Source organism: Rhyacophila brunnea, unplaced genomic scaffold, assembly GCF_057557595.1.
Source record: "Rhyacophila brunnea isolate RB1 unplaced genomic scaffold, BYU_Rbru_1.0 scaffold_11, whole genome shotgun sequence".
In the NCBI taxonomy this organism is placed as follows: Eukaryota; Metazoa; Arthropoda; class Insecta; order Trichoptera; family Rhyacophilidae; genus Rhyacophila; species Rhyacophila brunnea.
This window is the reverse complement of record NW_028232763.1, coordinates 33,459,897-33,485,362: the sequence shown is the minus strand read 5'-3', so window position 1 is coordinate 33,485,362 and position 25,466 is coordinate 33,459,897. Positions and strand designations below refer to the sequence as shown.

Genomic DNA, 25,466 nt, shown 5'->3' with positions numbered 1-25,466 from the left:
TTTCTCATGAAACTATTATCGTTAGTTGGTTAGTTCTATATTATTGTGTATGATATTTCGGTAATTTTAAATTTTAGATGTGAATAAGATCCATTCCAATTCAATATTTTAATTGATGTTATGTTTATATCTTGGAGTATCTTTGTGAAATTACCTTGTCTATAGATATGTAATTTTAACATAGAAGAGTATTGAAAATAAACTAAGTTAGGCACATGTTACATTTTTGTTTTATTCTGAAAAAACCCTACATTACATCAACAAGATCTCACACTTAAAGATGTTGAAAAAAACCTTCTAAAGAGATAACGTATGAAATTGGTCTTTTGATTAATAATTGACAAACTATAACTGAAGTAGGGAATAAGATCATGTTAACGCGCGTGTTTGAACATGTACCGAACCGAAAAAAAAATCCTTTTTTGATTTGTCGAATCTTAACAACCACTGCGCATGGATGTACTGAAATATGACTATATTCTATAACATTAGATCGAGAGGTTTAAAAGAATACTATTTTATGTAATAAAAATACTTTATGCATTCATAAAATGTTTAAAATAAATATAAAGGATAATAAGGCTTCAAAATTAAATAAATAGATTATCTACATTAAGGAGTGTTCAGGCTAATGCTTTGAAAATACCATAAAAACTCCATTTTGACCTTCGTTGGGCATGTGGGCCCTTAACTACCTTCTTAAATTCATAGGATTGGATAGTATATAATTAAAATTAAGATTTAAAAAATATAGAATTTAACTATAAATAAATATCTATGCAATGCTCCCTTGTCAATTTGTTGTAGGTAGCCAAAAAGAATTATTTTTAAGATAAATAATTAACATAAAACACCGTGAAATACATAACATAGGTTACTGCCATTTTGTTTTCGGAGTTGCCAATAGAAGAAGAAAATAACAAACGTGTTGTGTAACTAACCAGACGTAAAATAATTGTTCAAAATTCCTGTCCAAATTCTTTCATCACACTCATATAATACACTTTTGACTGTTCATCATTAGGATTGGAGTAAAGAAGAAAGCAGATGGAGAGTAAATAAATCGTCTTTTATTGCACTATCAAAAGATATAAAAATATTTACATTAAAATAATAAATGAAAACTCAATTGGTATATTGGACAAACACTACACAATACTTATTATACATTCATACATAAGAAATACTACTAATATCAATACATACATAGGTAATAAATATCATTGAGGCATTAACATAGATAAGACTACATTTGGGATCTAATATAGGTATTGAAAGGTACCCTTTCTATCTCTTTCACATTGTATTTCTATCCCTTGTGTTGATAGGTTAGGTTAGAACAATTGCCGCATAACCAGCATAGTAGACAGCACAGTGGTCCGCTTCAATATTAAAACAATATTGTCATCAGTCTATTGTGTAAAATTCGTTAAAAAAATCGATTTTCATTGAAGATGCTAACTAGTACATGCATGTCCAACCCAGTTGGTTATGGGATGGATTTTGGTAAATCTTACTAAAGCCACATATAAATTTAGTTGTGAAAATGTAAAAAGCGTCTACATTCAGTTATTATAATACTTTATATAATTTTATTGAGATTTTGAATTCACTGCTCAAATTTTTACAAATCATAACAAGAAAATGCACATAATATCGTGCAAGTTGCAAGATTGCATGCATGGATCAAAAAGTTCAGCAGTTTCTGAATTTTCACGCGACAATTGGAACTTGTGACATATCTGCGCCTGCTCAGTAGAATGACAGTGGCGAACCTGCCGGAAAAAAAATTAAGTTCACCGAGCAGAGCATATTAATTTGATGTTTAACAATTTTCACTACCAGTCAAATAACACCATAAAATGGTAACAACGCGTCTCGCTTACACTTGAAGAATGAGATTGGCGAGACAGTCAGCACTTTTTGTGTAAACAGTCATTATCGCGATAGTTAAATTTACACGCAATTGGTGCCAATAAATGCACGTAACCTATACAGGCTCTATAACACTTGAATTGTATTGTATAACTCCTGGCCTACATGAATACCTGTGCTTTAAAGGGAAGCGTAGTTCTCTTAACTGTCATGCAATAGGTTTTTAGAACAGTTTGGCTATGAGTGTAATAAATGTCCAAAAGAAGACAAAAATTTATCATTTTTACGACGAATGAAAAATTGAAAGTATTTCTTTCAAGTGTTATTGTTTATAAAATTAATAGTTACTATAGACTTAGGTTACTTGATGGAATTTGAATTTAAAGTCTTGCACTATTCCATTTGGGTACTCAATAATTATTGGAATAGTACAATACATACATACTCAAATGGCATAGTACAAAACTTAAATCAATTGGAATTTTTAAATTTTTAATTTATAATGCCTCAGTGCCTACAGATAATTATAATTTGTTTGTTTAAGTTGATAAATGATAATAAAAGAGTATGGTAAATCACTGTTAGTTTTGATACTGATCCTGCGCTAGTATTATCAAATATCCACCTCCATGGAAGATTCTTGCACCCATTACACATCTAATTATTAATTAAAAAATCAATCCAACAAATATCCCATACAACAATAAAAATTGCGAGACTTCTAAATATGTACCAGGAATATTTATTAAATATAGTGAAGATGACTTATCATGAAGGATTATGTGATTCAATGAACAAAATCATAATGCTCTGAAAAACCAAAGACATAATACTTCTGCCGAAGTACTCAGACAAATAATAAAAATAGATTTGTTTTTTAGAATATCATTAATATTTAGAATATCAGTTGAATATCACTCCTAAAAATTGGGTGAAATCATACATATTTCGTGATTTCATCACTAGATGTCCTAAATAACACTAAAATTCTCACATATTAATATTTATGGATGTATAAATTTATAATATTCAATTTAGTTAGCATGTATCTATTCATAATAAAATTATTTTTTATCATTCATTGCATATTAACCTTTTCTATGTCTCACGATATTACTATTGCAGTATCTGACAGGTCGCAGATTTTGAACGACACACATTAAATGTAGAGCGAAGCTCTTACTAAAATCATTGTAATATCAATAATTGTTCAAACAGATGTCACTGTGTGTTTTTTTTTTAAATTATGCAAATTAATCAACAGTGGCAGTAATTTGATTTTAAAGTCGGATGAGATAGTCGATCACGGCCTCTTAGAGCGATAAAACTCGCTGAAGGCATAGAACCGGTTAATAATATTTTGTACAATTTAATATATTATATTGCACCGTACGACTATGGGTAATTTGGCACTTTGTCTCTGAACTTATTTCCTAAATACGTCCGCTCTCCACCATTTCTCTTAACTTGAATTTCTGTATCTTTCCTGATGCTGTGACCGGGAATTGGTCCACTATTTTTAGGAGTTTAGGCACTTTAAAGTGTGCGATAGCTCCTTTGCAGAAGTTTTTCATTTGGTTGTATCCAAAGTCTGAACCCTCCTTTACTCGAACACTCGCGCATATTTCTTCTCCAAGTCTTTCGTCTTTGACACCAAAAACCTTTAAATAAAAACACATGAGTTTGAAAAATAATCAGAAGTGCAAGTGAGTTGTTGATACTAATAAAGCGCGGAGTTATATCAGCGAACGAGTACTACTTTGGTTTACAAAATCAGCTTAAGTCTCACATCCTCTCCTGTCATAAAAAAATTCAGATATACAGGACGCTGATCCTACTAATACTGACTCTCAGATAATGACGGCAGAGCAAGTCAAGATTCTTTTTATTTTCTAAAACTCTTTCTTCAAGCACTAAGGTGCTTGGTTGCTACATCAGTCCCGTGCAGCATCAAGGAAGTGTGGCACTGAAATCTTTTCATTCTGACACGTTTATAGCGTCATGGAAGGCGGCCATGCACAAACCGCGGCTGCATAATATACATGGCGGGTGGAGATGGGGTAACTCAAATCGTGTCAGACCTAGATGATGTATAATTAGATACTTAATATAACGTTCACTCTCAAGTTGAGTTATGAAATAAAAAGTATACTTACTAAGAAAGAATACATATCGCTGCAGATTATATATATCTATATCTGGAACATTCCTTTACTGAGACTTTTACATAAACAAGCTGTAAATAAATAGTAATAATATAACATACCTGTGTTTCTATGACATCTGGATGAGTATTTAAAAAGTCTTCAATTTCTTTAGGGAAAATGTTTTCACCGCCTCTTATTATCAGATCTTTCAAGCGGCCAGATATCCTCCCATATCCACCATCTTCCAAGATAAATTGATCCCTGCGGAAGAATTACACATTTATTATAATAATTCTTCTTCGTTTGACCATGTCCGATCCAAATAGGAACATATGGGCCTCCACGGAGTGGGGGTTTGTATTAACAGATATTATTGTTTTTTTTTTTAACGAGAAATGGATTTTAGCCACTTGATCAACCTATTAGGTCCATATTCTGACTCCAAACACAAATATAAAAAGAATATGTATATCTATTTACCAGAATCAGGATTCGAACCTGAGACCCACGACATTATAAGTCGACGAAACGGCAAATAATTTTCAACTATAGGCCTGACGAAATTTTGGACTCGCTGGCAGTCGGAGAGGGAACGTCAAGGTGTGAATACGTCAATTTGTTTCGTGATGGCGACGGGGGTATTAATTCTTAAATCGTGTAAAGATGACTAAAAACGTTACCCATTCACTTGAAAAAGAAAACAAGTCAATGAATATATTATTATTGTTACTAATAGAACAATAAATAGAACATTTATTGGACGCATGTTCGATTTATATGACAAATTATATTTTGTTCGGCATGCGTCATTTGCACCCGCGACCCGCAATCTGCGCATCGCCTAGCCACGATCTTTTTAGACCATGCCTCAACTAAGGTATAGCCTTAAGCCACTCGGCCATCGTATAATTAATTATTACTCATAAATTATAAGTGGTTTTAAGGCTTTATCAGGAGAGCCTACTTTATTCAAATTTAAAGCTGCTTGTGTCGCCATCTAAAAATTTAGAAAAATACCTACCATTTATTAAAAAAAACTTCTACTCTTAGATCTGAGATGGCGTGGTATCAAAGACGTTGAAAAGCACCTTCTGTTATAGTGATGGATGTATGAAATTGAAGGACAGACAAGGACAACTACACGTGAATTCCCTATGCGGGATTGCTGAGAACTTCACCACACTACTGTTATGACCACAGAAAATTTTATTTGCCAATTTGTAGAACGTGTAAAAATATAATCTGTCACAATGAGTAGATAACCAGCTAATAATACTATTAATAATATAATAATAATACTACAGTCGAGTAAGTAATCACGATGAACATAAAAAAAATGGCAGCCATTGTGTGTGTTAGAAAATAGGAATGCCAACTAAGCGATGATAATATTTGTGGACTTCATGCATTAATTTTCAATATAAAATTTCAAATGTCATAACAGAAATAACATTTATAAAGTTCTTTCTATTTATAGTCCAAATTCTTTTTGCGTGATATAGATCTATAAATACTTATTATTATTATTTTTTTTTAATATTAAGAGATAAGGGTAAGATTTTGAATCTTCTTCTAGAAGAAACCTTTGTGATTGATCTATTAAAAACTACCTACTAAAGAAGGTTCCAGTATGAACTTAGTGGTGTGTGCAAAAAAAATCCACCAAAAACCAGCAACTTGCCTGATGCAGAAAATTAGATGTCTTGTGGTAATACCAATCTAAATAAAAACCTTCTCAGTAAAACGATATCGTAGCCAAAGTAGGTCATCATGCGAGCATACCCTATAGGGCAGATGTACGCAACCTTTTAGACACGTTGAGTGCAATATAAGACCTAATACAATAATTATTATTACTATATATTTGAAAATAGAATAATGAAAGTCACAAAACAAATTCATTTTTTTTAAGGATAAAATATTCATCGAGAGAAATCGATAATTTTCCACAATTTGTATTTTAACGAAGGTGATGGTGGGGGGGGGGGGAGGGGTTCAAAATTGTGACGTAATTAATTTAGACAAGGTGACCTTACCCTGTATGAAGCCACTTGTCTTTGTTTAAAACATGCATCGTCTTCTCAGGATCACCCCAATAGCCGACCATATTGGAATAGCTTCGAACCATCAGCTCTCCCGGAGTGCCCATTGGAACTATATCGCCGTCACTATTAACAATCTAAATACATAATCATGATTAATTATATGTCTAATACAAAGGTTCAATAAATTTAGGTCTGCAATCCTGTAATTCTGAATTCTGGGTTCACATGTCAATTTTTGATCTTGAAATACCTGAATTATGAAATACTAACATTACATTGGACGCTAAAGACGCGCCCAGCGCGTACGATTAAGGTGAGATATAATTAGCATGCTATTTAAATATGATAATTAAAAAGCAATTATCTAGACAGCAGTCAATATGTTAAGGATGAACTGCAATTTTATCTAAGTAGACGATTTTGTAAAAAAGTTTTATTTATGTTAAAAACAATAATATTTAATAGATTTAGTAGGTAAGTTTCTACATGGTATATAAAATAAAAAATACCCTGTGTTGCATAGTAAATAAAAGCATCAAGTTATACCGATTATACATTAATTTTTTGTAATTTTAATGTCAGATATGCAGACGTTTCTATATTATTTGTATGGCCTTGCACAATAAGGGTAACGTGAGTTGCTCTGCTAGTCGACAGGTGTGATGGCGCGGATACTGACGCAATCGCCCCAGACTCATACCGTAATGCGTCCCTGAGGTCGCTAAAGATAGGCATTTTCACCGAATACGCATTTTCTCTTCATGCATCTGGCCCAACGAATAGGTATACATATTTAAAATTGGCGCTTTTTGGTACATCCGAAACTAACTGGAAAGTAGACCCAGAATCGGACACGTTGTAGAGAGCTGGCCTTTCACTTTGATTTTATCCATAATGGAAACATCTATCGTCTTCGCCATTCATGGAAAACAATAGTCTTACTATTTTCTTTTTGTTTCATGATACAAGACATGATACTGCGATTTGCCACCTCAAGATCAACAATATCGTTCAGTCCAAAAATGTCTCTTTATTGTCATGATTTTGTTTTTGGATTCTCTCATAATAACTACATACAAAATTAATCATTTAAGTAGGTATTGGATATGACTTACTTTAACTTCAGCGTGTCCTAAAATACTTCCAACTGTTTCGGTGGCTTTGAAAATGTCTTCTCCACAAAGCGATTGAAATACTACTGAAGATTCTGTCATTCCATAAACCGACTGAAAAGAATTGGAAGATAAATAAAAACGTTAGGTAGATAGGTGTACAGCGTGTTTGATTTGCATATACCTGAAGGGCGTGGAAATGTGGTGGGTATCGAAGGGAAAGCAAGTGGCAAGGTTACCTTAAATGTATGTACTCCAAGATGATCTCTGATCTGATTGAAGAGTTGCGCCGAACATGGTGCTCCTCCAGTGATAGCAACTTCTGCAGAAGTCACCGGAGCGTTCGATCGTCGTTGCTTCGTCACCAGGTCTACGTACATTGTCGGTGTCCCAGTTAAAGCTGTACATCTGCAACCATCAACAAGAAAGACTGTACCATCGACCATCGATATGTTCTTATCTCTCTTCTACTACACGTTCATGAACTTTTCTACTTGGTACCTTCAGTCTAAATTGAATGATAAGTTATCAACCAGCTCTACATCTGTTTCAAGTGGATGGCCCCCTCAAGAGGGCGGGGGGGGGCTTACAGAGCTCTAGCCTGAGGGCCCGGACTCAAGATGGGTCCGGTGAGGCGGGTCGACCAGATAAGTGAAATACACGTAACAAATTTGCTCTAACAGTAAAAACAAGTCGCTCGCGACGCTATTTAACTACAAGAGTGTTAAAATTTAAGATATGTGGTCGTGCGAATCAATTTTTGATTATTTTCTGATGATATTCGACAACTCCATAATTTAAGTAAGTAGATGTATTAAAAAATATAAAAAATCGCTATATATACACCGAATACCATTGATTATACCCATAATACCATTTGACACTTCCTTTAACCTTAGCGATAGGTAGGGAGGCCTGCCAATATCTTGGTCTGGGGGCCCGCTTCGGGATGTGGGGGTCATGATGTGGACCATCACAATGTGGATTACAAGAAATGTTTTGTTAGTAATTTACTCAAAAAAGGTTGGAAAAAAAATAAGAAAGGAAAACACATCTATATCAGTTACAGATGTTTTTAAAATTAGTACAAATTATAACTCAGTAAAATGCTGGGCGAAGAACGTGTCATCCAGTTTCAATGCTATCTGTCATCTATTATTTAATAATGCATACATAGAAGTGTTTATGTACCTAAAATTTATATGTGACCCCAAAACAAGTACCTTAGGCAAATGATTGACAACCCTTAATCTCAAAAATACTGTTTCCACTCTGCGGAGGCTCATATGTACCAATACGCCTGCACGCCCATTAACGCCATTTGTGGTTAAGATTTATGTATGTAACCCCTCTAAACCCCGCGCACGTATACCGTGCTGACCGGCTTCTACATTTTAGTATAATAGTGTCCAGTCGCAATAAAATTTATCTTTAAACTAATATACTTTTATATTGTAATAAACACACATATCGTCAATATTATTAAGACTCATTTACACTCACTTTTCATGTATGATCGCCTCCATTGCTTTGTCTACATTATAAAGCGGAGATGGAAAGACCATTGTAGCTCCATGTTGCATGACACCCATCGATGTTAGTAAACCGAAAGCATGGAATAAGGGAATCTGAAACAGAAAATGATATTATTGCTATTTTGACTTCATTGCCTTTAATAATTTTAAAGATAATAAAACGATGATTTCAAAAAAAAAAATCAGTAAACCGGCGTAACTTAAAAAATACGATTCCAGCGATGTGGTGTCATTAAAATTTATTGAAATCGTACTACTGAAAAGTTACCGTTTTGCAGTTTCGACCTTATACGTTGGAGGTGTAGGTATCTAGCTAATAATATGAATTTTAAAAAGTCACTATTATTATACAATATAATATGTACATACATACATACTATATTATTAACTTTGTTCAACGAGTTCTTCACGCTACTTACTAATAAGATTTGTCAACTCTAACGGATTATCTATTTGCCGCATTAATCATTGAAGTGTTGAGATACTTTATGCAGTGGTTTCCAAACTTTACGTTTGTACGCCTCCCTTTTAAAACAATCTAATCTTAGCGCCTCCCCCTCCCTTTATTTCATTAAATACATTTTTACACAACGTGCTTTTTTTTCTACTAAACGGGCTCGATATATGGATTTCATTGCATCTAATGCAGAAAATTCCGTTTCGCATAAATATGATGTTACGAATGGTAGCAGTACCTACTTTCATCGCTCTTTTTGACAAAGTATTATATTATTTTTCAGTTCGATTCAAGCAAAATTGAACAAGGGCTTTTATTTGCATATCGCCATTTTTATTAGTCAGGAAATACACTACAAATAATTATAAAATAAAATTCTACATGTGAATTATCATCAATCACACATACCACACAATCACATCAAATTGTATCACACAGACATATATATTATAAAATGTTGCGACTTTTTTTTTAACTAATAGAACGAATTTGTGGTGTGTATTTATCTCACTTAACTGGTCGATCCGCAATGCCGGGCCCCAAGGCTGGAGCCCTGTCAGACCCGCTCTTATGGGGGCCATGCACAATATTATAGAAATGAGGTATAATAAAATTAGTCTCCATATCTTCATACAGGTTTGCAAACAAGCTAGCTTTTATAGGACTGTTTTGTTATGTACGAGTAGTTTATAACTAGCTGCTGTTTTATAAACTATGCACTTGCAAACTGCAAACCTGTGGCTACATTATTGTGTTAAACTTTTCGCGCCTCCCTTTGCAACAGTCCGCGCCTCCCCAGGGCCCCCCAGTTTTGAAATTGCTGCTTTATAGTACGGATATAGCGCGAAATGCGACAGGTAGATAAAATAAGTGACAATTTTTTTGAGCCAACCGCTAAAGTGATATCTTAAAAGCCATGATAAAATAAAGCAACTCTACTAGACTACTACAGAATAATAGTAGATAAACCTTTACCTGTAAGCATAAAGTATGGTTTTTTTCAGATAGTTCATTCCTTAAGCCACCCTCCCAGCTATTGTTGACGTATCCATAATGTGACAATAACGCAGCTTTAGGTTGTCCTGGAAACAAATAAAAAGTTTTCATAAATTGAAGGCGTCCCCGGAAAAGGGGTCTATATGCAAAAACAAAATTGTTCAGGAGAGGAAAAAAACGTTATATTCGATCATGCGGACCTTTGGAGTATATCTGTGATAATAATTATGTTCATCAAAACACTCTTTACCATTGACATTTTTTATTTTTTATTTTGGATAATAAAATAATCATATAGGTTCTTAGACCCCTTTTCTACGGTGAGCATTTTAGTGTTGTTAATATCTCAAAAAGTGTGGTAGTTAAAATAATAAAACATGCCATTATCGTGAGCAATGCTATATTGACCCGTTTTAGTCAATAAAATCATTTTTTGACATGATGTATTATATAGACCCCTTTTCCGGGGACGCATTCAATTCTTATCGAATAATTTTTGACTGCTTATTTCAAAGTTCGAGGAAGAAGTTTTTCAATTTACCTGTCGTCCCAGAAGTGTAGAGAATGACAAATCCTGATTCCGGTGAGATCAAATGTTGATTGGAAGCAATTTGTTGAGCGGTCTGCGAGTTACTTCTGGAGAGAATTTCATTGTATGTTGAAACACCTCTGAAAACAGAGAACAAACAAATAATATGATAAAATTTATTTTGATAAATAATATTCGTACATTGCTTTTCCATTCACATCATATCAAATAGGTAGGTACATTATACTATTGATTGTGTACAAGCGCGTACACAAGGGGGGTGTCGGGTTCAGACACTCCTCCAGGAACGAAAAAAATACAATTTATAACATACCCAGATAATTTTGAAAACATATTAAGTATAACCAATAGAAAAAATCTTTTTAAAAAAGTAAGACACCCCGCAGGAATTGTATCGCGCCCAAGCACATATACCACTATGCTAAAGGCATCATACTTAATTGCGACCAGTTTTAACTAATGGTTTTTAATACTCCTTGAAGCGCTTTCTAAATTGAGCTACTATTGGCGATTGGCTTTTGTATTCTAAATCAAAGTAGGTATTACTTTAATTACTAACCGACGTCACGGATCACTCCAAGATTTTTTGTTGTAACTTACTTGAACTTGACATAATTAAGTGTACCTTTAGCATAGTGGGTACGATACCCGAGATATGCAGGTTCGATTCCCGTCTTACTTTTTCAAAAAGATTTTTTCTATTGGTTATAATATATTTTTGTTTTCAAAATTATCTATGTTCAATAATTAGAATGTTACATTCTTAAATTTTGTGAATAATTATTTGAAAAAAGAAATCTTAATTAACAACTTATTTAAGTGAACGGAATATTATTTCTTCGTCAGGACCTCATGACTGAGAGTCTTTTTGGCTTTTTTGGCTTTTCAACAGCCTTCTCAACGGGTTGGTCCCTCTCCTTTTGTCCTTTTGGCATTCTATGACTAAATCATCTAATGTTTGCTTTAATATTCACAGTTATAGCTACGGGCTAGGTATTTACCGCTACTAAAAGGGGCCTTTGTATTATGTTTATGAACGTCCCAGAGCTAATGAGTCAACGCGTGTACGGTACACTTTTCCGTCGGCCGCTACATTCTCAAGCCGTTGATACATTTGTTTTTATTACCGCAGCCAGTTTTGTGTTCTAATTTTTAACGCGAAATTATGCGTCGACTCATTAGCTCTGGGGCGTTCATAAACATAGTACAAAGGCCCCTTTATTCGAATACAAAGGCCTTCTATATTATATCGAGCGCAACACCGGTGACCCGTCTGAAACGGGCTTTATTCTTCTTCATGGAGCCTTCTGTGGTTTATTTATGAAAAATCGCTGAAGCAAATGAAATTTTCTAATGTTGCGAATTGCAAGATGCCGATTACATCATCTGGGAATGTTATCATTATGTATGTAGGATGAAATGAAAGAGCTTTTCAAGACGGTCCGGTCCGACTCTCAGTGTTATACTGATCGGCCATTGAAACTTGTTTACTACGAGGGAAAATTTATCAGCTTTCAAAATGTTTGCGGCGTCTTACGGCGAACGAGAAGGTCTCTTCTCACCAAACCCTGTCCATAGATTAAATTAGAATAGGAATGACACACAACCAAGATCTTGAAAGTTTTGCCCTGGGACACTATCAGGACAACATTGAAAGGAGCCTAACATCCATAAAGTCACAGTATAAACAAGAAGATTACCAACGTGGCTTTTACTGAAAATAGCTATCGTGTTTGCCTTGCGCCAACGCAGTGTTTCCCAACCAGTGTGTTACGATCTTTTCCCAAATGTTAATATTTCAAGTGTGTCGCGATATCCTAAATAGTTATAAAATGTGACGCCAACTCAAAAAGTTTGAAAAATACTGCTCTAAAGCCTATTTTCCCAGCTTGATTTTGACAAGGAACATATTTATGACAAGAAAAATCATGCAACAATGTTTGTAATGAATGTTGTATGAAGTATGTATAAGTGTAGGTATAGATCATACATAATTTTAAAAACACTATAACCAATAGAAAAAATGTTCTTTGAAAATATACGACACCCAGCAGGAATCGAACCTGCATCTCTTGGGTTTCGCGCCCGTGCATATATACCACTATGCTATAAGTATCATACTTAATTGCGACAAATTTTAACTAATGGCTCTTAATACTCTCTAAAGCGCTTCCCAAATTGAGTTACTATTGCCGATCGGCTTTTGTATTTCCTCGTATTTTTTTCAAATAAGATTTTTTCTAGTTGTTATAGGTATATTTTCTCAGAAGTTTTTTTTAAATTATGTATACAATAATTAGAATGTTAAATTCTTAAATCTTGTGAATTATTCGTTGAATAAAAAATAGTTAAGTGTTTAGATATTATTTTTTTAAGTACAATATTATGTAGTTAAAACGAAAATGAGATAATATTATGACTTACGTCAGAATTTACAAAGGTTTGGAACTACGGTGAATCATTGTAAATAGAGATTGTTTTTTTTTATAATTTGGCCGTTGGACAAATGAAATTAAAATATAATAATTTTTTTTTAACTTTTATCAATCTTTTGGAACGGTCCCATCGTCGCCGTTGAACACTACTATCGGGAACCCCTGCTCTATATGGACTTTAATATCAAACTATTGCATTTTTCAAATATATAAAGTATTTTCTTACTAGGTTTTCCTTGTTTGTTGTTTATAACACAATAACATAGGGCTATGTACACATAAGTATTTATGCAGCTAGACTGATAACACTATTAAATTTATAAACTATTTGTCATTCGGTAGGTGTGTAAATATTATTATTTAGCGAAAGTAAAATCACATTTCTTGGTAATTTGCATATTATATTATTATTTTAATATAATAAAAAAATATAACAGGATCCTGTTTTGCCCAAAATATAGTATTATATTGTGAGTAAGTAAACAATGTGATTGTTTATATCTACCTTGATATACGTATTGTCTACATTAATTAGATAATACTTCAAAGAAATAATAAGTACTAAAGAAAGCTTCGGGGCCTAGTCAGACTATGTGTTTTCTTTTAATTAATTATTTGATTGCACCGAAGAGGTTGATTTATTTTTTATAACTATAATGCTTGTGGACATGTTAAATAGGTTAAATTTACAATTGTTTTTAATATTTTATTTTTATATAGGAACTGACTCTTTTCTTATTTCGTGTTTTATATTGATTGTTATTAGCAGCGCTCAAAATGGAAAACTTGAAAAGAAATCTCTTGAAATTATTATTAACATAGTTATCAAATTTTATGTGTATTTTATAAAAATAAATGTGTTAGATTTTTTGTTATATGGCCTATCTAACTCAGATGGCCAAATTATTTTTTCTACGAGATAATTTTACCGATTTTACGAACCGGAACAGCCCTCCGGTCCAGTTCAAACCCTGGTTATTAGTAATAATTAAGTCTTTTTATTCATTTCATGATTATTTTATAAATATAACATATTGTTCGTAATTCTGTCATGTACTTTATCATGTATTATGGTTCATTGGCCAATAGATGTAATGCAATAATACTCTTTCCTAATCAAGAAAACTTTCAACATAATGAATTAGTTCTCAGAATATATTTAAAAAAAAAAATGCATAGTCCAACCTTTATCCAAATAGTTTATGCAGATTCTACATACCTAGTAAAAAAAATAATAATTATTAATACCAAATAGAACCACTAAGTTTTGGAAGCCAAACTTTATACAAAACATGGCTATGATCAAGACTTAAATAAATGACGCTTGTTAGTTTTTACAAAATTTAAATATTATTAGAGAAAGGGTTTAATTGTTTTTATCCATGCATGAATGGTTGCATCCTCGATGGAGCAGTGTCAGAATTAAAATTCGTGACGATTATGCGATATATTTTATCGCAATGTTCAATCGACTTACTCCATTTTCTTGTCGTCTAACATGAAGATAGTCTTGACGCTTGGAAGCCGTTGGCTGACGAGGTCACCAGGGTTACAGCTTCCCAGTTCTGGAGCGATTTCCCTTAACATTCCGTAGTAATTCTGATTCTTGAAACTTGATGGCACAGCCAGCGCTCGGACGTGCACCTTTTTCACGCAGTACTCCAACTCTTTGGCCTGGTAAGCGGGGTTGATTGCAACCTGAGAATACAACGGTGATCCATAAAAGGTTTTCTTTCAATATTACTTAAATGTTCATCCATTTATCAGTTAAATGGTGTTAACTATCAATGCTGTATGGCAAAACATTGTATTAATTAAATTAAAATACAACATTATGTAGTACTTATTTCATATAATTTAATAACGGTTAAGACCGGTTTCCTTCACTTTAATAGGACATCCACAACTAAACAAAAACATATCTAAACTAGACTAACAACAAAAATATAAATTCTTATATCTATGGTTACAAACAATTTTCAATACAATATTCTAGAAAGTTCTTTATTCAAAAAATATTCATTCAATCAATTATATATATATATATATATATATATATAGCCTTAGTACCTACCCACCAGTGGCAAAGGGTGGAGGTAGGCTTTTAAGATCAGCCGTAAATAGTGCACACTAAACTTTGTCAGTCAAAAGTATTTGTTTTCATTGAACTAAGACTACAATGTATAGATAGATAGTGTCTGTTATTTTTTTAAATTCAATGAAACACTGCGAAAACCAAGCCATAAATAGATAATAGTAAAAAAAACTCGTCTATCTATAAAATATCTAAAATTATGCACTTACATCATACATAACTTTAAATATTGTATAGATATAATAATATGTGTATTTATTATAGTTTGGTTTAGGAGGGCTTAATGAATTTAAACAAAATGAACCAACAATATGTGTAATAATGTATTATGTATTCTTAATGCAACTAAAAGAAAAAAACATGAATGTAAACGTGTGCATAATTTTGTTTTATCGTCCAACACCATCTGTAAATTGTAATCTTAGTTCAATAAAAACAAATACGTGTGACTAACAAAGTTTAATGTGCACTATTTATGGCGGATCTTAACAGCCTACCTCCACCCTTCGCTACTGCTACTCACTATCATATTAATTTATTTTTGGTGTAAGGTAAATTTAAAATTGAATTATGTTACAATGAAACGTATTGTCTTTCATCAGTGTCATAATTTTTATCTTTAAATTTGTTACAATAAATTTTAGATATTCATATAAATTAGGGACATATTTACCGTTATCAATCCAGCTCTCGCAGCTGCCATCGCGGTGATGACCCATCTCAAGGAATTGGGAGAGCAAATCCCAATCCTGTCTCCTGGCTGGAGACCGCTTTCCAGAAGACCAGCAGCTAATCTATCTGCCTGTTAAAATAATTGTCAATTTTAAGAATGGTTTTTTAGTGTATGCTCGTGTACACACGTTTTTTTTAAACGTAACATATAATTTATTAATTGAGAATTTTATTTTACAATAGTACCTACAATAGTATATTATTATAAGATAATATATGTACGCAAGTAACCACAGTAATACGATTAATATATGTGGAGTCGAGTTGATGGACAGAACCAAATATAATATTAGTCTATGGACAGAACCGTAGGCCAGTCCTTTTCGACTGCAAGAATCCACAAGTTACTGCGTTTTTGTGATTGCTTGCGGTCTAAAATACACATGTATCGACCACATAGCCGATTAATAAGATAGAAGTGTGAAAGCCAATCGCCAACGACTAAGATTTTGGCGACAGTTTTGGTTTATGACTTAATGAGAGGCAAACCCTTAAATGCAAGAAATGCAAAGTCCCATGTCCTAAAATATTACCAATATCGAATGCGCAACGTGTTTACGTGTCATACATTATTTAACACAATAATATGTTCAAGTGTATCCTATATTTTTCTACCCCCGAGAATTTAATTGTACTTTCTGACAGCCACGCATGGACGGTTTCCCACTTCTCTAATAGTTGTTATGTTCCATGAACCAGCCTCTCTCTCGAGTCTTAACTGCAGGTATCTGAAAGAGTTTTTGTGACTGTTTGTGATCTTGTATACATATCGACCGTGTTTAGGAAAAAGGACGTAACCCTCACTGAGCAAATTTTGCAGGAGAAGCAAAAAACGTTTTTTGATAGTTCTTAGTTTAATATTTTTTTTAAAATAGGCACAGACATCGGGTGCATGATGATTGATGATTTGGTGTAATATATTTTCGATCTAATATAAATTAAAAAAGTTTTTACAGAAAAATCATTAAAATTGAGGATAAATGCTTTTTTCCATAAATTAAAAATTAATTAATCTCAATTAAAACCTGAATTTAGATAATAATTGAGCATTTTTTGCGGCTTACTTCCTTTTTATAGAATGTATATTTAGTTGTATGCATTGTTAATATCTAATAAAAGCACTTTTCGAAAAATCGAGGGTTACGCCCTTTTTCCTAAACACAGTCGATATGTATCGACATAATTGTTAGGTAAACGACAAGGGAATTTGTTTTTTGTTGGTCGAATTGGTAATGCTGATAACTCAACAAGACACCTAAGAATAAATTAAAAATATGGTTAAAATATTGCATGAATATTAAAAAAAATAGTAAAATGTACCTGTAAAACTGATTAAACTGACAGCTAATTTAACTGATACGTTGCTGTTGGAACAAGATAAAAGTAATTTTAAAGATTTGTTTAAAAGAATTATTAATAAATTAACCTAATTTTCAAAACACACTCGAGTCTAAAAAAAGAAGTAAAAAATAATTTGAATTAGGTATGCCTCAGAATGAGCACAATGTTATTATGGTTCTTCATTAGACGTAAATATCTTTAAGAGGCTTTTTCAAAATCAGATCGGTTATAATTCATTTGTTCATCCAATATTTAGGGATTTCATATAATAATAAACTTAGGGATCAATTGTCTTCAAGAAAATAGAACATTACTTTGTTTCCTTCATAACTCACATATTCACGTTTCAGATAAACTAGCCCGGTCTTGAATCATTCAGAATCAATTATGATCAGAGCCAATAATTACAAAGTTCAAAAGAACTACGTATCATTTTAATTGTACACTATGATTTAGACTAAGTTCATATTATATTAAGTATATAGATATCTAGCTATTTTGTATTATTATTAGTGATCATTGGCGACGCCGTTTCAACGAAATTCTTGAAAAAAAATACAGACTGGTAATATTAAAATAATTACTGTTTCGGAATTTCACGGTTATTGCAAACCCATTTTCAACACACTTAGAGCGGCGTTTGCATTCATACACCTACCAGTACACGATAATATGTAACAAGAGCTCTTTTTTTCCAAATAATCTGTGTATATGTCTTTGAGAATACGAATTCAAAACAGACTTTTCTTGCTGTACCTTTGTCTGACTCTCCTATTTTTGGTTATATTGCCCACAGAAAGGATAACAATAATTAAGGAAAAGCTCGTACTATTTGGTCAAGTCAAAGGTAGGACAGCTCGAGGAAGTACGTGATCTAGATCAGTGCTCCGCAACCTTTTCCAACCCATGGCACACCAAAGGTCTTCCCAGAATTCTGCGGCACACCACACGTAAAACAATTTATACACCAAAACATGGACTCCACATCTTGAAAGGGGACCCCAGCCCAAGATCTTTGGCGGTCCCCCCTACCTATCGCTAAGGTTAAAGAGAGTGTTATACTCTAAAATAGCGTTTTTCAAATAGTGTTCGAGGTAAAATTAATGCTATTGATTTTATGTTTAGCGATTTTTTGTATGGTTATATTCTATTAATATAATTATGGTTAGGAATAATTATTTGTCGAGTATTGATACAATAATACTAAATTGTGTCCTACAATCACATGTTTTAAAATAGTAATACTTACTAGCGCAGTAAACTAGCGTCGCAGGCGACTTTTTTTGACTCTAAAATGGGAGCTGAACTGCGATAGCCTTGTCGGAAATTCGTGGATATTTTTTATTAACCGAAATCCAGAAAATAGCCAATGGAACATCGGCGAACTTCAGTTTTAGCGTCCCGTCGTTTATCAATTCAACAAATTCCTCTCGAATTTATAGAAAAAGCGCTTCTATAGAATTTTCGGCATTGATTGCAAAAGGGTTTCGTATCCTGTCGCATTTATTTTATGAAAGTACTGATGAATTTCTTTTGCAGCAAAGTTAAATGTTTTTGAGACGGATCCAAAATTATTCTTCAGACTTCTTCTAATTTATCAGATCACGTCAATATATTTTCATTCTGACCTTGCATTGTTTTATTAAGTTCACGCAGGTGCTCAAATATATTACCAGCCATGCACGAAAATTTGGCTATTGCACCGCGGCACACCTAGCATCGTCTCGCGGCACACCAGTGTGCCGCGCACTGATCTAGATAGATACGCCCTGCTTTGTGCTGACGGAACCATGTCGTGGAGAAGCCTATCGGACCAATGAATCAACTGGATCATGATCCTCAATCATGATAGTTTTATTATAGGTATAGATATATATCGCTGTACCAATTAAAACATTTATTTAGGTGATACATTGCTGTGAGTTGAATGTTTGATGGCAAATGTTTCAAAATCCACCATACTATTGATCGGGATTTTAAGTCATTGTAATAATATTATACTATTACCTCTTCCAAAACCTGGCTGTATGTCATGGATTTTTCATGTCGCGATATCAGCCACGGTCTGTCCGGCCACGCATTGGCGGCTCGCTCCAAACACTGGCCGATGGTCTTATGTTGAAGTGGTCTTTCTCCAATTCGATGGGCGTAACTTGGAGATAGAAATTCTCGCTTTGCAGTCGTGATCCTAAACATTATTAATTGAAAAACTGTAGTCAACTTTTCATTACAACAATATTTCACAAAATATAATTCCAATTGGTGATTTTTTTATTCATGCGAGAAAATCGGAATAAATTATAATTTAGGTGGTACTAAGTGATTCGTATTTTTTATTTTTTGTCAGCATCGACTACAATATAATATGTTTATCACCTACCATGAACCAATGTTTAGACTAGATTGTGCTTAAAACGAAACATATACTTCTATCGAAGTCAACAATTAAGAAATATGTACTAAGATTGTTTTTTTTTTTAAATGGCTATGTTTTATTTTTGATAAAAGTATTTCGAATTTTGTCTTCGGGGTCCCACTGATTTCTGTATCTATTTCGTTTACAAATCCATTAAGATGTGTAGTTGCGAAATCATTATTTAGCAGATTTTTTTTACTGGACTGTTCCATCCTTGCCATAGAGGTTGATAGGGCTTTAACCTGGGGGCCCGGGCTTAAGGGAGGCCCGGCGTAGCGGCTCGACCAAGTGAGATAAACACACATCAAAAATTTGCTCTAATAGTAAAAAAAAGTTGACTTCGCTATTTTACTTCAAAAATATTAAAATTTTAAAATATGTAGTTATACGATGCTTGTTATTGTTGAGTTTTACATTTAAGAAGCTATTGGCAAATTAATATTATATATCCCAAAAAAGCCACCTGTTAAAGTGCAATTTAAAATACATTTTTATCGGAAAATCTACATATAATATATTATATAAATCGTGATTGGTATGATTTCATGATGCAACATAAATAATTTTTGCGTGTACTATTATTTGAATTCATGGAAATAGCTACGGATTCTGATAATAATGATAATATATTCATGCATTGTAAATATTTATTCCGATGCTAGGTATATAATAATATAACATGCTCACCAATTAATGTATATGTTATTATATTAATATTGAAACTAGCAACATATTTCGGTTAAACTTTTGGACATATTATCAAGAAATTTCTAAAAATATTTTGAATTTATTTTCAGGTTTAAAATAAGAATTTAGCTTGCAAAATTCGTATTAAGCATTAAATATGGCATTATTTGACACCTCACATGGCGTAAAACTTCTCACAAAAAAGTTTATTAAAAGTTATTACACCAAATTTGCTTGAAAATCAACATACTGGCCTTTTAATACGATATTATAATATTATCTTACCAATAAAATAAAATGTTAATTATAATATTTAACTGATGACCATATATTTTCGTAACTGCATATTTCTTATATTTATTATAATATTAGTTGTGAAATTATAAGTTCTTATACAATATTAATTTTGTTCTGGAAAAACATTGTAAATAATAATCAATATAATCCCTTTTTAAATGCTAATTTATAGACATTTTTTTTTAATTTAGTGAAATTGCCATTTAAGCCATATTCCCCGAATGAAGTTGCGTTTGTGCCATCGATCAGCTTTATGACTTTATCGAATTAATTATAATATATTAATATGTGTTTCAAATTTCACCAATGACCCGGACATTGGAAGATATGAGTTCGAATCCCACTCGGTCTTTCTTTCCGGTTTTTTTTACGTTTGTGTATTTTGAATACAACTGTTTTTTGTTTTTTTTTTTTCATTCTATCATTTTTTGTACACTCTCCTTCATACTAAACTAAATACTAAATCAACAATATAATTGTATTTTCAAGATTTTTATATTTGCTTATAAATAGGCAGGCCAACAAATAAACAAAAATGATAAGATAACTTTAAGAGTCCAAATATTATCTGATATTTTCAAGGAAAAAACAAAAAAAGTATATGCAAGTGGCATTTTAGGTGTATTATGGATACCTATTCTGTCGCCGTTTCTTTATTTTCAGACGTCTTATTTCGTTAAGGCGAAGTGCAATGCTACTGTGAATTTACTAGTTTAAGTTTTGATTTGGGTTCGATGAACACATTAATCACATTATTACACATTCTTTTATGTTTATTTTATCTTCTAAAGGATCTAAGTTATGTACTATTCCATTAGCGTCGTTTTTGGCGACACGGGTTTCGCCTTTCGGCAAAAAAACGACTCAAATGGAATACATAACTTAAATCCATTAGAATTTAAATTCAAATTCCATCGAGTACCATCGGACGATAGTATTAATATGATTATTTTATCATTAAAATAAAATATTTTAATAAGTTTTCCACAATATATTATTAGAAAGGTAGGTATTTGAATAATTCATAGTTTTAATGTCACATATCGACTGCTTAATCTGAAAACCAGCTAACTGCATTTCGGAAAATTTTTCAGGAAATAATAAAAAAAATAATAATTTAACCATCACGCGGAATTTAAAAATTCCAAAAATACACTTGGATTTAAAAAAAAAATAATAATGATATATAATGAGCATGAATTACTTGAAATTCGATTACACGTTCCTACGTATATGGTAGTAAAAACATGCATAATGTAACCATCAGTAGTCATGGTATAGAATATAGAGAGATATATGAATATTTTTTTTCTTACTATAAATAATAAAAAACCCAAAGCCAGTCACTTAAATTAGGCACACTTTAAAATCCCCAATAGTATTACCTTATTATATTATAATACATGTAACGCATGAGAAAAAACATACGAAAATACATAAGAAAGAGCAAGACAGGGAGAAGACGTATAAACTCACATTCTAAATTTGAAAAATCAAAGAAATCATTTATTTTAATCGAGTCGTGAAATAAAATAATTGATAGTTTTATAAATTTTTGATCGTTGATTACAGTGCGGTAATATCACATAGAGTGATTAGAGTATCGAGAAATTAGTGTGACATTCAATAAATTTAAGTGTAATTATAATAGGAATATGGTGATGCAACCCACTGTAACCATAGGTAACATACACAATCAATAAAAAAAATAGAAACATTATGAATGAGAAATAACCATCAGATAAGAAAGAAAATAGAAACATTATGAATGAGAAATAACCATCAGATAAGAAATACGCTTGTGAAAATGAACGAATTCAGCGATGGCGTGCTCGACAAAGTCAGAATACTCCGCCCGGCTGATGCAGCAGCTCATAGATAAAGAATTTAGTCTGAAATACCAGCATAATGACAGAACTAGAGACAGAAACTCTAGAGACAGAACATACACGTAAACATATGCGAGGAGATATACAGAGAGAAGGCATACTATGAGAATGTTGACAGGTGGTTGTATGAAAGATTTAGGAATATAGGACTATGTTTTATTAAAAACACATCAATTATTTGAAAAATTCAATATAAAATAGTTATTAGCAATCATTCGGAAGAGTAATAGTAGCCGTAGCATAGTGTATACTAGTGAAAGATGTTTGTTCAAATCCTACATGGTTTTTCTTGGATTTTTAATAATTATGAAAGAAAAAAAATCCTACAATTATCGAATATCATTAATACTTATTTTTCATAATTCGTTTAGTAATTTTATTTACACATTTTCAAATATAATAATGTAGTATTTCCTTACCTTCTTAGCGCTGTGAACCACGTTGGCAGGGTACATCTTTGAATTCTGACATTCTTCTTCCAATGTTTTATATTTCTTGCAAGCATTTTTCGTAAAAAACTGTGCGTTAATTTTTTTGAAACGTTTCTCCATGCAGTTTTGATATTGCTAGCAATAATCACTTTATTCTCACTATTTCGCTTTTAGCGCCCAATTTAGATTATTGGCAGAGCATTCACCTTTAAAAATCACCTATATTATAAATATTAAACGAATGGTTAACAAACAATTATCGTAAAAAAGCCGTTTTCAATACACATCAAATTATAGATCAAACCATTTTCATTTGTAATATTTACAAAAACCGATAGCTCAACATAAAATATAACATAATTTACGCCAGTACGTATTCTATGAGGAATTTCACATAATGTGTAATGAATGACTGCTTAACATTATCAAACATAAAACTACACTTATTTTTTACTATCACAAAGAATAAAGTGCTAATTCGTCATGAAAATTAAGTTTTCGTGGTATTTTGGATACTCATTTTCAAACTACTATTCTACTATGAAAAGAGCTTACTGCGTGATGGTAAGGGAAAACTGTGAATCAATTTAAAATGAGGGAATTAAAATCTCCTTTTTCAAGTGTTACGTAAGGTGATTAAAGAAATAGGCATAGGATTATGTAATGCTTATTCTTGAAAATCTCAATGCAGTTTTATCATGTTACATTTGAATGTACACACATTTAAAGTTTCACGACTAGATTCATATATACATATTATAGTGTGATCGACCAAAATCTTTCCCGCGATCGACGTTCTGGACACGCCTGATCTATACTGCCATTGTAAGTAAAAAGACAGTGTTTTTGATTTTGGTGTATTGAGAACCCAAGTTTTAAATTACCCTTCCTCTTATATTATGAAAAATTATTTAAATTGTTTTGTCATAATCTCAAAAAAATAGACAGTGTATATTTTGATATTATGTCAAAACAATCCAATAATTGAAGGTGTCCCTCGAAAAGGTGTCTATATGCAAAAACTAAATTTAACAGGACAAAGGAAAACAAAATAAACAACAAGAATTTCTGTGATCTATAGTACCTACCTGTGACTTTTTAAGGCAATGAATGTCAATAAATAAAAATATAACCATACATCACTGAAATTCTTGTTATTTATTTATTTATTTGAGTGTGTTTCCTCTCTCCTAAAAATTTTGGTTATTTCATATGACCCCTTTCCGAAGGACACCTTCAATAATTTTAGTGATAATATAAGAGAAAGGGTAGTTTTAAACTTGTAGTCAAAAATTAAAAACACTGTGTTTATAAGTAGGGTAGTGTGGCTTCCAAAATAAGCCAAAATCACGCGAAAAAATGTTAAAGTGTTTTATTAATAAATGGACTATTTTATTACGATAGAAAAAAGCACAATTTAAATCAAATATTTACGTAACGTAAAAACATAGTTTACTACAATATTGAAATAGTATTTGAAAATATACACTTCAAAATTTAAATTTAAATAAGCAGGTAGATTATAATATTACGTTTATACGTTATTCACTTGTTCTTACTATTAATTGTTTCACTAATAAAACAAAATTTAACCACTCAATAATACAAAGTTTACTATTGACAGCTTTTAGCTTACTAACTAAATTAAATCAAGATGAAGTGTGTCCGCCACACGGAATGGTAAAATTTGTTTAATTGTCTACTGTCTTCTATCTCTGCAACTATAAATACAATCTTATCATTTAATAAAAGCAAATAGTTAACTTTGTGTAATTAATATTAAATGTAAGAATTACGGAACTCAGATAATATGTCACTGAGTAAACTAACAAAGTAAGACATTTTGTTACGCGCGATCTGACGCTATATCAGTTTCAAACAAAGCTGACGAAGATGATATGGAAATATTCTAATTAGGGATTGAAATACCAAATGAAAATATCAATACCGGTTTTTTGGTATTTATTATTGAATACCGGTATTAATACCGGTATTTCTTAAACATTTAAAAAACAGAAGTATGTGCTTATCAATAAATATAGCTATTAAAATCTTTTAAAAATATTATTTTATAGCAAAAACCTACATTTATTATGTTGACATTTAAAAATATGTATTGATTTATAAATAATTTGAATATATTGATAATTTTAACTAAAGCAATCAAAAGTTCATGTAGTGCAAATAAGTTCGGCTACAGGAAAAGCTTCTTAATTTCAACGCTTGTACAGTCATCAATAATAATTATAGGATAATTATTGAACATTTTTGTTACTGATGTTTTATATTTCGTTATAATATTATGATAATTCATCGCGACAATTACTTTTGATATAATGATTTGATGAAATTTGTTTTATCATTTTTTCACCTCTGTTGGATGCACTCAATATACATATTTGCATTTTAGTAGCACACGACTTATA

The 25,466-nt window shown here is 32.0% G+C and overlaps 1 protein-coding gene across 6 annotated transcripts; it reads right to left on the bottom strand.

Moving 5' to 3' along the window:
- Window positions 1–1,050: 1,050 nt before the first annotated feature.
- Window positions 1,051–24,737, bottom strand: LOC147078636 (medium-chain acyl-CoA ligase ACSF2, mitochondrial-like). 6 transcript variants are annotated; one of them, XM_085960305.1, is made up of 13 exons: window positions 24,681–24,737; window positions 23,029–23,259; window positions 19,328–19,508; window positions 15,921–16,049; window positions 14,630–14,850; window positions 10,709–10,836; window positions 10,147–10,253; window positions 8,683–8,807; window positions 7,419–7,587; window positions 7,183–7,293; window positions 6,059–6,201; window positions 4,142–4,283; window positions 1,051–3,536 (listed from the first exon to the last, which is right to left on the bottom strand). In XM_085960305.1, exons 2-13 carry the CDS (start codon window positions 23,112–23,114, stop codon window positions 3,309–3,311), a joined length of 1,770 nt encoding a protein of 589 aa, XP_085816431.1. In that variant the 5' UTR covers window positions 23,115–23,259; window positions 24,681–24,737; the 3' UTR covers window positions 1,051–3,308. The 6 variants fall into 6 exon arrangements, with proteins under 6 accessions (XP_085816431.1, XP_085816433.1, XP_085816428.1 ...); XM_085960307.1 differs by having other exon boundaries at window positions 23,029–23,246; window positions 24,681–24,728; XM_085960302.1 differs by having other exon boundaries at window positions 24,600–24,720.
- Window positions 24,738–25,466: the final 729 nt, after the last annotated feature.